Source organism: Xiphophorus maculatus, chromosome 3 (genome assembly GCF_002775205.1).
Source record: "Xiphophorus maculatus strain JP 163 A chromosome 3, X_maculatus-5.0-male, whole genome shotgun sequence".
Lineage (NCBI taxonomy): Eukaryota > Metazoa > Chordata > Actinopteri > Cyprinodontiformes > Poeciliidae > Xiphophorus > Xiphophorus maculatus.
In genome coordinates, this window is record NC_036445.1 from 10,667,643 (window position 1) to 10,681,729 (window position 14,087).

General features: G+C 36.4%; 1 protein-coding gene across 1 annotated transcript; it reads right to left on the reverse strand.

Annotated features, from left to right (window-relative positions):
* Window positions 1-268: 268 nt before the first annotated feature.
* On the reverse strand, window positions 269-13,898 carry LOC102228196 (ammonium transporter Rh type B-like). Its single transcript, XM_005800394.3, has 10 exons — window positions 13,515-13,898; window positions 8,361-8,550; window positions 7,775-7,925; window positions 7,513-7,660; window positions 6,431-6,597; window positions 3,827-3,964; window positions 3,534-3,667; window positions 3,259-3,380; window positions 2,532-2,605; window positions 269-1,026 (listed from the first exon to the last, which is right to left on the reverse strand). The coding sequence occupies exons 1-10, from the start codon at window positions 13,747-13,749 to the stop codon at window positions 952-954; spliced, it is 1,434 nt and encodes a 477-aa protein (XP_005800451.3). The 5' UTR covers window positions 13,750-13,898; the 3' UTR covers window positions 269-951.
* Between the last annotated feature and the right edge of the window lie 189 nt (window positions 13,899-14,087).

The window sequence follows — 14,087 nt, forward strand, 5'->3', positions numbered from 1 at the left end:
GGCTGAGCGTAAACAGTGGAAACAGTCCTGATTTTATTTCATTTTTTCAAAAATTGTAGTTTGTAAATCACTGATGGGTTTAAACCAGGTGTCCACTGAAAGCTGATCTTCAATTCAAAAGAAGGACAAAATGCAAAGTTATTTCTATGAGTCTTATAGTTGGTTACACTATTGTTAAGTTGCAATGATTCTTAATGGGTAAAATTCCTGAACTTCCAATGTTTTCTGATATATTTCTGTTAGATTATAAATACCACATGACACAAAACACTCTTTGAAAACTTTATTTTTAGCCCAAAACTATTCAAAACTGTACTTAAAAGTCTGTCTGCTCTTATAAATACAGTGAATGTAACAAACATCAATTTTCCTGTAGGTTTAAGTCAATTTGGAAATCAATTAGAAGATGACCATACAAATATGAAAGTGTACATAAGTAACAATGAGACTGGCATGGTTTAATATGAGGCAAAACTGTATACAATTCTAAAGTTAATGGGATCAAATGTAATGTACAGTAAAACATCGTTACCTCACAGCATGAAATCTTTTCTGTAATTAAAAGAACATATAGTTACTTTAAAATAAATCGTGTAAAAATGATCTAATCTTGACTAAAGGAATTCATCTAAATGAATTTATCTGGTTTTAAGTGTCTCTTTGGTTTAATCTTACTGTAAAAATATGTAATTATTTCACATTTGTGTTTGAAAGACAACAACAAAGCAGTTTTTAATAAATGGAAACATCCTTTATCAGTGCAGCGTATTCACAGACACAGCTCTAGATTGACCTCTAGTGGTTTTACTCATTCATTTCTGTTCTATTGGCTTGAAAAACAGATAACGTTTCAAATGTATAAACTGTTTGGCAGCTGGCATGAATATAAAGAGTATTTTGTAGCCTGTAGGCTTTCAAGTGCTGTTCAAACCTCAGATTGGTTCTGTGTGTCTAACTGTTGATATGCTCAGTTTCTTCAGTCCTCACAGCATTCAGCTCTTCCTCATGATGCTCTTCACCTGGTACCTGAGAATAAAAAATTATAAAACTTTAGAATTACTGAAAATTGAACATTAGTAGCTCTCTCACCTTGCTTTATAATAATGTGCATCATCTATTTTATGAAAATTTGCAAGTATTCCAGACTTAAGTGCTGAAAATAGATTTTCTCATCTTGTTGCACTTTGATATTGATTTTTTTTCATTTTTAACATTGACAATGTTTTACTACACAATATGAATAGACACATATAAAACTAACAACAAAACATAAAATGTTAACTGACAATGTTTTCTCTTCTTGGCAATAAAATCATAGAACAGATTTAAATAGCTACTTCTAGAAAATACTGATTTATAAATCTGCATCCAGGAAATAAAAAGACATAAAATTATAGTAAAACAAAGCAACAAATGTCTCCTAATTCAGCAAGAATTCTGAACTTCTGCTGTGGTGAATTTGCTCCCCCTGGTGGCCAAATATCATACATAATTGAACCAAAACATCTAAAACATATTCCTCAGTTTGTAACACTAAAAACAAAAACTTTACAAAAAACTAATGATTGCACTGAAAATCAGCCTTGAATGCTGATTCAAGGCATTCAAGGCTTTGTGTAATTTTGTGTAGAATTACACAGAAATCACTTTTTGTGTAATTCTAATGGAACAAAATAATAACTGAACTTTTTTTTTTTAGATTTTTCTCATATCAAATATCTTCATCTTATAAATCAGTGTTAGATTTCATTGAATTATTTGATATTTTAGCTTGATAAACAACAATGTGATTGAAAATGTCTTTCTGACTGACTGTCCATACTTGGCAGAATAATTGCTGAATATCAGGGATGGGAAGTTATTGTATCATTTATCGTTACTGTGTTGAAAGAAAATCACATTTATCAGGACAAAGATTAACTTTATTGAAGATGTTATTAAAACTCCAAAACTGAAACCATGGCTGGGGTTGTTACTTTCATATACAGGTTTTATAAAAGAATCAAATCAATATATTTGAAAATATGACAATGCAGTTAAATTTTACGGCTAGCAGTGCAATCGCACCACTATACGTAACTGGTGACCAGTAGCCTATTTGAAAAGTTTTACTGTTAAAGCAATATTTTTGTTTGTTAGACTTTGGCCATATGGAGCGACAGATATGTTGACAAAAGATAAAATATAAAGATACCTTTTTAAAAAAAACTTAACACCACTTTATCATTATCGCAATGAATGTCAGCAATTTCACTATACTATCCTTAATCCATATTAATATTTAATATGGATCATCATGCAGTAGGAATTACGGCATAATATTATGCGGTAATTCCTACTGCATAACATCATGATTAAAGTTTTTCTGAAAATAAAAATTTAATTTAGAATCAGCCAAGAATTAAAGGGTATTTATTTAAATAAACAAAAGTCATGTAAATACTTCTTCACAAATTTGCCAATGGATATTCCTCTATATATTGTATATTTCACACAGTTTGACTCCAACTGTCTTGTTTTATCAAACTGACCTCCCAGTAGACGCTGTCCTCATAGCAGGCATTGTCATGAGGAGCTCCAAGCACCGGCAGCTTCAAAATGAAACCTGAGAGGAAGGGAAAGATATGTTACTTCAGTTCTGGGCAGGTGTTAATATTAATCAGAATATGTTTTGATGTATGATAATATTAAAAAAAAAAAAAAGTTAGCTATCAAGTTCCAAACAAAGTTTGTATTCCAGGTGATGAAATCCTGAGATTTATTTTTAAAAGTTACATATGCAGACTTGCACTTTCATTTGTTCCCCATAATGCATATATTAGTTGACAACAAGTTTCTTTCTGCACATTAATTTCACATTAAATATGTTGAATTTGGGCGTGCTGTGGTGGCGTAGGGGATAGCGCGACCCACGTTTGGAGGCCGTGAGTCCTCGACGCGGCCATCGCGGGTTTGATTCCCGGACCCGGCGACATTTGCCACTTGTCTTCTCCCCTCTCCTTCCCCCTTTCCTGTCAGCCTACTTTCATATAAGGGACACTAGATCTCACAAAAAGACCCCCTGGAGGGGAAAGAAAAAATGTTGAATTTCTTAAGACTTAAAAAGTAAAATCAACAAAATCAGATTCAGAAAGAGCTTGTTCCCCTCTTAAGAAGCGCCTTCTTAAAATTATCAAATAATTTGGGTTCTTTTAAGTTTTCTTTATTACTGGATGTCCTTGTACTGGTTTAGTAGCCACTGGTTTTGCATATACTTACCAACAATGAGTCCTCCAAAAATGGCAATAGCCAGAGTAATTGCAAGAGAAATGGCTTGCATGCCGGCCTGATAAGATGTCTCTCTTTCTCCACTCGCCACATCAGGAAAAACCTTTTCCAAACTTACAACCACAGAGAAGCAAAAACATGTTAGCAGATTGTTCAAATAAAGAAATAGAGCCAAAGAGAAATTTAATCTAGCACTGATTGAATGAAAAAAAGTATAAATATTGAATTTAGTGTTGCATCAGGGAAAGCAAAGAATAATTGTTTACCCATTTCCATATACTTCCTTCGGGACGACGGCAGCAGTGACAGCCCCAACAATGGCCCCCAGGATGCCGGGCATGCCGTGCAGATTGTGAACCCCACAGGTGTCCTGGATCTTTAGCTTCGCCTCCAGGATGGGCTGATGGGAAGTAAACGACATTTGTAGAATGAACCTTGTAAGAATTGACACAACGTGAAATTTAAATGAAGTTTATTCAAAACTTTGAGAGAAGGTCCTTCACATGTGTCTTGGAAATAAGAATTGGTTTGTAAACATAACATCATAATTTATTCTTACCGAGAGGTACTTAAAGCCAAGGACAGAGATGATTCCTGCCAAAAACCCAACGATCATGGAGCCAAAAGGTGTGAGCATCATTTCACCAGCTGTTCCTGCTGCGACTCCTCCGGCCAGGGCGGCATTTTGAATGTGCACCTAAACATGGAGACAAAACACATGCTGAGGTCAAAGAAAAAAAAATAGATATATCAGAGCTGAGTAGCAAAGTACTGAGTTGGCAGCAGCAAAAATTTAAAAAAAAAATTGATTATCTCCATATTTTTAACAAAGAATCTTGTTTTCCATCCAGAAACCCTAGAAGTACTGGGAATCTAATAGAATGCTTGTCTTTCTATTTTCCGAAGTAGATTTGTAATTTTAACACCTTTTTGATACAAAACAAGCTTCCCAAAAAGCAAAGTGAACTACCAGATTTGGATGATGATGCATTGTCTGAAAACTATGGTGCATGGTGCCTATTGTAGCAAATATACAATTGTTTTCTTGATTATAAAAAGGCCTTTTCTAACTGACCTATGTCAAAAACACCAGACTTGACACAACCAAAAAAAAAAAAGATTAAAGTTTGAGGCCAAAAGTAAACAAGGTGCATAAGAAGAGCTTTCCAACAACTGATGATGTCATTCAGGACATGTTAATGTCATCTCGGTTTCTAGATACTGAACTGTCGCCAACAGCCTTCAGTCAGAGGCTCCTCCAGATTCATTGCAAGACTGACTGTTACTGGAGACCCTTTCTGCCCACAGTATTGTTTTCCATAACAACTCTGAAGACAAATTATTGGATATGATGAATGGACCTTACCAAGCTCCGCCCACAACCGACCCACGTGACCGCGAGTCTCACAAACAAAGCCTAGCAGCGCCTTGTTTCTATGTAAACATGACTCGATTAGTGCATCATTTCTACCGGATTTTCACAATATATCAGCTGCTACAATGAACAGAGGAACTAACAAGTTCATGTCATCATCTGGGAGGAGGTTACTGGTTTCTCAGTCACAAGCTGGTTGCAAACCTGAGGCCAGCAGGTGTCAATCAGTTATGGTAGAGCTGAACTTTGGTTTGATGACGTCAATATGAGAAGCTACAGACTGATAGGAGGAACCAAAGAGCTCTGGAAAGGTAAAGGCAAATCTTCTGAAGCTGGGATATAATTAATTTAATTTCACATAATTACCACGAAAGAAGCCATTTGCTGTGTATGAAATATATTTGTTCTGTTTGATGTTTGTTGTGAATGACGTAAACTCACAAACGAACGAGGTAATTAGTCCAACGTTTAGAAACTACAGCGGCTGTAATGAGCCACAGCAAAGGTAAACAAAGGTAAAATAACCTGAACAGGTGACCAACTCAAAACCACTCCTACCTTTTTACTCTCTCTCTCTTTGTAGTTTAAGCACACCTGTTACCATGGCAACCGCCTGTTCCCCTCAAGACGAGCAAAGATTACGTTAAAAACAAAACATTCAGTCCGTTACGATATCAAGTTTCCAGGCTTGATATTTATTTCTCGATTATTAATCAGCGCTTCCCTGAACACAGCGATGGTTGATTGACTAGCTGTACTTGGTGCTAACGTGGCTAACACAAGTAACAGTTTAGTCCAAAGCCTTTTCTGCTAAAATAAAATCTTTAGTGTATGTCAGATACAGACACATTGCATATTGATCTGTTTAGTTAACGTAAGACTGTGTAGCAGACAGGCTTCAAGGTGTAGAAGTTGTATCAGTTCTGCCATTATGCTGTACTTAGCTAACGGGAAGCTAAGTGCGTTTGTGAGACGGCCACGCACGTGACCACGTAGAATGGGCATCAGCCAATGAAACGCGGCCCCTCTGGTACGGTCCATTAAGAATACATTTAATTTCCTTGTTTTTAAATCAAGGTTAAAAACCCACTTGAGTAGAGTTGCCTTAGAGTCACAATAACTGGAACATGATGGATATATTTGATGTATATTTGCTTGATGATGGTGTTTATCTATGCAAAGCACTTTGAACTGCCTTGCTGCTGAAATGTGCTTTACAGATAAAATTGACTTGATTTGTTTTCAACAACCAAGTGACAGAGACATGTTAGAAACAAGCTGCCTATCTAATTAATTTCCTCTCATACTTGATAACCATCATTGTAGAGAAATGATCTTGTGATGAGTTACAACCTCATCTTGGACCTCATCCTGGATATCTGATCAAAATACTTGATCAGATATCCAGCTGCCAAATGGCTGGAAGGTGGATATCTGATCAGCCATTTGGCTGAGACCCAATCAACATTTTTTGAGGAGGTGTGCACCTGCAGTCCATTCGTTCATTGGCTCTCAGGTAGGGGCTATTGAGTAACAGTCATGTGTTCTAAACTCTGATAAGTGCCAGAAGAACAAGATACAATAGAACATCTTTCTTCTGTTTCCTTTTGTCTCAGTGCTTTTATGGCACTATTTTATTTGCTTTATTACTTTTTTAGTTAGAAAACTCTTCTGCAAATACGGTATGGATGAATGAGAGACAACATTCTCATCAAGACTTTCATCTGATTTTCTAATTTTTTAGTAAACAAAGAGTTGAAAATAGAAATGGTAATCATGCATTATTACCATGTCCAACTTTCCATCGTGAGCTGTGACGGAAGACATGGCGTACGTTGACAGAGTGCAGGCTGCCAGAGAGTAGTAAGTGTTCATGGCTGTGCGGTGCTGGGGGTCTCCATGTGCCGTGACGGCAGAGTTGAAGCTGGGCCAGAACATCCACAGATAGATGGTACCTGTATTTACATTGAAGGTAAAGATAGACTTTAAATGTAGCAGCAGTGCAAGGAAATTGAAAACTAGACTTTAAAATGTCTCTGTGGCTTACCAAAGTATAACCCATGAAGTTCTCTACATTATATATTCTAGCCAGTGCACAGTTGTGAAATGAAAGATTTAAAAAAAATTTAACAAGCTGAAAATAAACACTGGTACTGCAGATACAGCTTAGTGTATAACGTGCCTGTTTATATGTGCATTTAGTTCCATGTAAGCCTTTAATGGATGCAAAAGCAAGAACTCCCCACTTGATGACTTTGTGTTTCTGTGTTTGATATGATGTAAAGCACTTTGAAATGCCTTGCTGCTGAAATGTGCTATACAAATAAAATTTGATTGATTGATTGACTGACTGATTGCATTTTCAAATTAATATTCTAAATAATACTTCAGATTGGTCATTGAATATATAGGTCTTAGCTTCTTCTGGGCAATCCAAGCACATCAATAAGCCATTATGTAAACCATTCGATTACATTTTCTGGGTGTTTATAGTTCCCACCCTGAAATAAGATGGATTTCTTATTTTGAAGGTAAAGGGGGTTGAAAACAAATTCCTGCCACACTTTTTTATTTTGAAAAAAATTCAACACCTAATTTTCCTTTTGCTTCAGAGGATTCAAGGGATACAAATACATTTGAAAGATACTAAAAGTCACAGAACAGTTACCTGTTGCAACACACAAAGTAACTTCTTGTTCTTTCTAATTCATGAAAAAAAGGTGGGGAAACCACAAGATGTATTTACTCTGACTCAATCATTGGTGTCTCACACAGCTCGTATTCATAAACCATGTTGCAACATTATGGGTCTGGGTGTAGTTTACTACGAAAACAGTTCCTGTAGAAGTTTGTTCTTTCACAGAAATTACCTATCATCGCGAACAAGTCAGAGTGGTAGACAGACGAGTTCTTGTGTTTGCTCTGCTCCAGTCTGGGGCGGTACAAGATTCGCGTCACCATCAAGCCAAAGTACGCTCCGAAGGTGTGGATGGTCATGGAGCCTCCAGCATCTTTAGTCTGAAACATGGTTCACAGGATGGTTCAAAGCTTCGAGTGTGTCAGCGGAGAAAATAGAAGCTGTTCATAAGTCATTAATACAAGTCTTCAGTAGTTTGATTTATGGTGACTCACTCCTAAAATGCTGAGCAAGATGAATTCATTGACGGCAAACAGTGTGACCTCGAAAACTGCCATAATCAACAGCTGGAGTGGGCTGGTTTTTCCCAAAACTGCTCCGAACGAGATCAGCACAGAGCCGGTGCAGAAGTCAGCGTTGATCATACTGCAAACAGAAAAAAAGAGGTTAACAGCTTGGTATGGAAACAGGATTAATTAAAGTCAGGAACAGCCTTGATTTTTTTTCAAAGCTAATAAATTACTAATTTTTAAATGCTGCAGCTTTTATGGGGTGTGACAATATCTGTTCTGTGCTAAACTCTCAAAATGACCAGATTCTGGTAATTAAGAGGTGTACTTAAAAACATGAAAATGTAATGTTAAAGCACTATTGTCACTATTGACAATGAGACAATGTTAGGGTTAAGAAAATGCATTTTTCATTATTGTGTACTTTAGAGGAACAAGTACAGTTAGTGTCAATTGGATAGAAGGTGATGCTCTCTAATGTAAGAATGAAGGAAGAATATTGTAAAAAAAAAGGATATAAGAGGAGTAATTTTAAATAATGATGGTATTCATACTGTATTTCATTTTGCACCTTTCCACTCCAATGTGAATTTTCCCATCCTCATGCAATCCATGGAAGAAGCCCTGCATGAGAGTGGCCCACTGCAGGGACAGAGCTGCGATGAGGAAGTTGAAGCCCACACTGCTGAAGCCGTAGCGCTGAAGGAAGGTCATGAGGAAACCAAAGCCGATGAAAATCATTACATGCACGTCCTGGAAACCTGCAGAAAACAGCAAATGGTCAAGGAGGTCATGTGCAGCAGCTGCTTTGTTAGATATACTGTACGTTATGATAGATGTTAATTTGTTTCTTTTGAAAACGTGGTCCCGTATGCTCTGCTGAAGGTGTGACTATGACTTCGTGCAGGCTTAATTTATCAATGCTGTCAAGCAATGTGTTGTCTCCTAGATGAACTCATTCAACAAGCACTAACAGTCTCTTTCCACAAACAAACCAATTATTCCAGGAGCTTTAAAGCCATATTGATGAAAGGAGTTGTTCTGAGAACAACTTCTTAGTTGTTCTCAGAACAACTTCTTAGTTGTTCTTAGTTGTTCTTAGAACCCTCCAGGGAGGTCTCCTTTAGAAACCTCCCTGGAAAATCAGGTTTAGTTGTAATTTGCAAGCAGTTACATGACTCACAGCAGGTTGTAATTCATTTTATTTATATATAATGCCTATATATGATTTCGTATAACTTATTATGCAAAACCATGAAGAAAATAAATGCACTTATGGGTCTGAGAAATGGTTGGTGACCCGTTTTCTAAATGAACCCTCTCAACTTGTTAAGTGACATTGTTTCCTGTCCTGATTCACACAGTTTGTGAACATCGCTCATTAACTGCCATTCATAACATTGCTCTGTGCTGTAAGTGCTGTCGTTATGGTAACTGTTAATTGGCTTGACCAAGCAGAGCTCTTTCCAGCATCCCTGTTGGTATTTTGGCCTAGATTCACACAGTTCCCTGAGGCCCAGATGGAAACCTTCATATCAACGCAATAAGGAGCGTTGATATGAAGGTCAGAACACAGAACTGCTCTACGCCGCCAACTGATATGAATTTTAAACATCGAGATTTGCTTTCCTTCTCACTGTTTTGCTTTGATCATGTCTGTTGAATAAGAGAAAATCTCAACTTAAATACCTAACATAGAAAATACAAATTAAGAATCAGAAGTACTTATGTAGCTGAATGCTAAGTGTTATTGACAAGTTTTCATGTAACCATGTGCATGCAACTGGTTAAATAAAGAAGCATCTCGACTAACTGTTGTATCTATTTGTAAGTGGTAAGCAGCATGAAACAGCTTGTCTTCCTGTTTGGGTGAAACTACTGATATCAACAATATCTTTCATAACTGTACACCTGCTATCAGGTGAACTGTTCCAGCAGAGAGAGAAATGTTTGTGATGTTTTTCACTATACCAAATCTTCGATCCTAAAAGAAACTTAGAGAGCATACAGTTATACATAACTTATGCAAAAACACATATAATGTGCATGTTTGGGTGGTCTTAACCGATACAGACAACATTGTAAAAACACACGATATAATGTCTGCTAAAATAAATTTATTTCCCCTCATTCAATTTTTTTCTCTATAATTAAACATTGAGACGTTGCAAACACAAACCTCAGCTGTCTATTCCACTAATGCCAGTTGATTCATATTCTACACATACCATGTGAACATTGAAGAACTTTGAAAGACTAGAAAACTTAACTTACAAAGTTGATCACAAGTTTCTGAACAGTTTCAGTGTTTGTGCAGATAGGTGTATTTGTCTCTAGGTTTGGGCCCTTCATTAATGCACTGTGAGAAAATTTGTTTTTAATTCAGTTCTTCTCTTAATCGTCTCTTTAGATCTTATTGGGTCCCACATGAGCTCTCATTTGCTCCACTTTGCTTCCTGGACTCTGAGTAGTAGAGGCTCAGTTAATCTCATCTTGACTTTAGTACTCATGTCTTAGACTGATCAAATGGCTAAATTATAAACACGTTATCAACAATTTTATATGCAAGTTCAGCTCTTTACAGAAGTATGAAAACAACCATTGTAACTCAAAGTACAAGTATTATGGGATAATAATTCACCCAGGAGTTTTTTTTTTTTTTTTGCTTTGGTCGATGTAAGCTGGACGTTAAACTGGTTCTTATGAAATATTTACTTTCCAGACAGTATAGGGGTTCCACACTGCAGAGCATGAAAAGTCTGAACCTGTTTCTGTTTACTGTACATTATCGTTTTTCTTTTCTCCCTGCATATGATACGGATAACGGATGGAGCCTCTGTACAAACATCCCTGAGCCGTGACGGTGATCTTCATTTCCAACTTCTGTGAGATAAAGGTGTCAGGTTAGACACCGTAAAGTGGGTTGGACCTGACTGTCCGCCTTATTTTTTAACCTTCTGTGGTGACACAGCAATTCATAAAACTGTTTATGTTCCTTTAAGTCTTTGAAATGTGTTGTGTGTGTCTTAATATTGTGTCAGTGCTGCAAAAAGTAAAGAGAAATTCATACAGAATTTGTTTGATGGACACATGTTGCGTAAAGCTAGCAGCATTTGTTTGTTTTGTTTTGTTAGTTAGGATGAAATACTTGTCAGTTATGTTAAATGACTGACTTCTATGTAGAAATGTCCTAATACTTCTGCATAGAAGTATTAGGACACTCTCACTGACTGCAGAAAACTAAGTGTTTTCTGTCAGACTTGTTTAAATAAAATTTTAGCACAAAGGGAATTTAAACAGAATGTGCAATAATGTGATAACAGATATTGGATGCAAAGGAAATCTCTTTTTAAGGAATGTAATCTGTATTTGTCTTTTTGGTGCTAAGTGGTAGTCAAAGTGATTTAAGGTAGAATCACTCCTGAATACATCCAAAAATGAGAGAAAGAATCTTTTTTCACTTCCTTTCATTCACTTTGTTTTGAGCTTAAATCTCTGACTGACCTTCTTCTGTTGTTTAGAGATAAACTTTAGACAATGATACTGCCATGTCGGGGTTAACAAAACAGCAATGTTTGCCATCAAATACAACACATCTTTCATTATGTGCTACACAATGCAATGGAAATTTCACAGCAGCTGTTGACGCTACTGCTGCAAAGCAAACTTTATGAAACAAAAATAGAGGTACTTCCTCTTTGATAAGTTTGGATTCATCAAACAAAGGTGTGGTATTTCTAGACTGTCACAACTGACGTGTTGCTTCAAAACGACTTCAAACTTCCACATTACAGTGACTGAAAGGGAGAAGTTAGAGGAGATTTTATAGCAACCTGCTTCTGGGAAAATATGTTAAAGGTTATTACTATTAAAATTCCCATCATTCTTTGCTCTAGCTTGAAGCTCCGCCCTCATGAATGAGAGAGATGCCTAAAGGTAAACGCCTCCCAGACTCGGACATGTCAGTGTGTGCTCAACAGTAATAAATCATTTTTGCGTTTTAAAGTCGAGCTTTGGGAATGAAATACTGATTATGTTCTTTTGCATTAGTACATGAAAAAGAGGATCAAACTTTTGCATTTGGAGAAATTCATAACAGCATGACTGGAAATAGGAATATTTCTTTAGATGAAATAAAACACTTTTACATGATGTTCTGACAATATTTCCTGCCAAAAAAAAAAAAAAAACAGCTAAAAAGCTGAAAAATATTATTGAATAGACACATTAAAAAGTCAAACAAATTTATCGCAATGGATTATTGTCTGTTTTACTATTTTCTGTTTGCTGTGTAAGTAGATTAAATTAATCATGGATGAATTTACAAAAAACACTCCTTTTTTTGACTGTCTTACTATATATTTCAAGAACTGGAAAACAAAATTTAACCCAGACATAGAGCTTGATCCCTATTGTTCAGTCTTGGGATGCTATAGAAAGGAAATTTGCGCTATTTCCTCCCACATGGTCAAGAACTACCACAACTTGAAAAATGTTAGCTGAGTAAGAACACCTGAGATTCACTTTTCCAGTCCAAACAAGATAGACTGAAAATGTCTTACAAAAGGTTTTGGTTGATATTTCCATTATTGGCTGAAAGTCACACACCTGGCTAACTATAGTGTAAACAGTAAACAGACACGAGTTACTATAGCTGTCACAAAAGAGTACCCTCATACTCCCCACTTTGCATACCCCATATGTTTATATTTACTTTTTATTTTTCAATTTTGATAGTTTTACCACAAATTTAAAAAAATAGTGCACTGGTGTATCAAATGTTATTGCTTGTAATTATTAGTAAGAATTTTAAAATATAAGTTGTTATATTCCATCGTTTACCCCAGTTCTTTGTATAAGGTTGGAATTTTGAAGGAAAATATTAGCATTTTGTGGAATAGATGGAATGGCTGATTATTTCAAGGTGTGGCCTAAGACCAGACAGCCCAGTTAAGACCCTAAGCAGTCCCTTTAGAACGATAATCAGACCACAACATGTTGGCTAAGCAGCACAAAGTGGTTCCAGCAGTGAAATGTAACACTTTGCCCCACCCAGTGTCCTAAATTTGTTTTGGGAATTTCAAACAATGTATGAGAGGAAAACTAAATCCTCTCTAAATACTTTGAGGATTCTAAATACTTTGAATCCTCTTTCAAAGTATGTGTGAAAACTGGCATATCTGGCTGATGTGATGAATTTGTGCAGATCAGAGGCAATCAATGAAACATTCAGTAGTTTTCATTGAGATGCAAATATTGCTTCCATGTTATTTGAATAATTACTGTCAATAGCCTATGGGAAATTCTGCCATCCAATTTACCCAATATTGTTTCCATAAAACCTGACAAAAACAAACAAAAAAATAATAAAATATCATATTTTTATATCCAAAATATTCCAGCAAAAGCACCTGGATGGTTTTCTGTCTAGGTCTTTCAGGGATAAGCAGCTAAACTTCCCTCTTCATTTAATAGATTTTTAGATTTTGCTTTTAGTCTTATCTAAAAAAAATAAAATAAAATACTATTTTGTATTTGAGGTTTGTTGGAAAAAGTAAACAACCCCACCATTAAAACAAACAAAAAAATAACAACCCTGAGAAGATTTTAAATATTCAAGCATTTTTTCAAAATTTGCATTAAGTTTTTTCCCCACTAATTCTGAAGTGGATTGCTGGAACATCCACTGGCACACCCTTTGACACCTGATCTACAGAAAACTTACTTGGATAGCGGTAGTAGAAATCATTCCTATAGTCAGTATCATCAGATGTTCCAGAACCATGTCCGTTGTGCCCACCAGCTGTGGAGTTATTAATTTTCATATTCTTATTAAACAGCTTTGCGTCTGTGTCGTGGTCGTACACCACCAGAACACCAAAGAGGATGATGAGAATGATTTCCAGGATGAAGCAGGTAATTGGCAGCTTCAGCCGCATGTTGGTAGATGAGTTTGTCATGTTTTCTTGCAAGTCAGATGCAGAGCAGAGGCTTGGAGAGGCTTGTTCTTTTCCAAAGATCCAGGACAGAAAGTTGGGGGTGGGGTGTCCACAGCGTAGACACCAAAAGGTTGGGGAGTTTGTGTGTGTGAGGATGGAAGAAGAAGCTCACAGACAAACACAAGAGCTTCACATGTGATTTTGTTCAGCTGGGTCACACCTACCAGGCCAAGTTAGGTGGAGACAAAGTTAGTCCTGCCCCCTCTGGCAAGGTGTATAAACACACCTTTAGTTTGTTAATTACCCTTTTGATGGAAGAAGTTTAGGAGTGATGACTACATTTCATCTAGCAGTTCAAG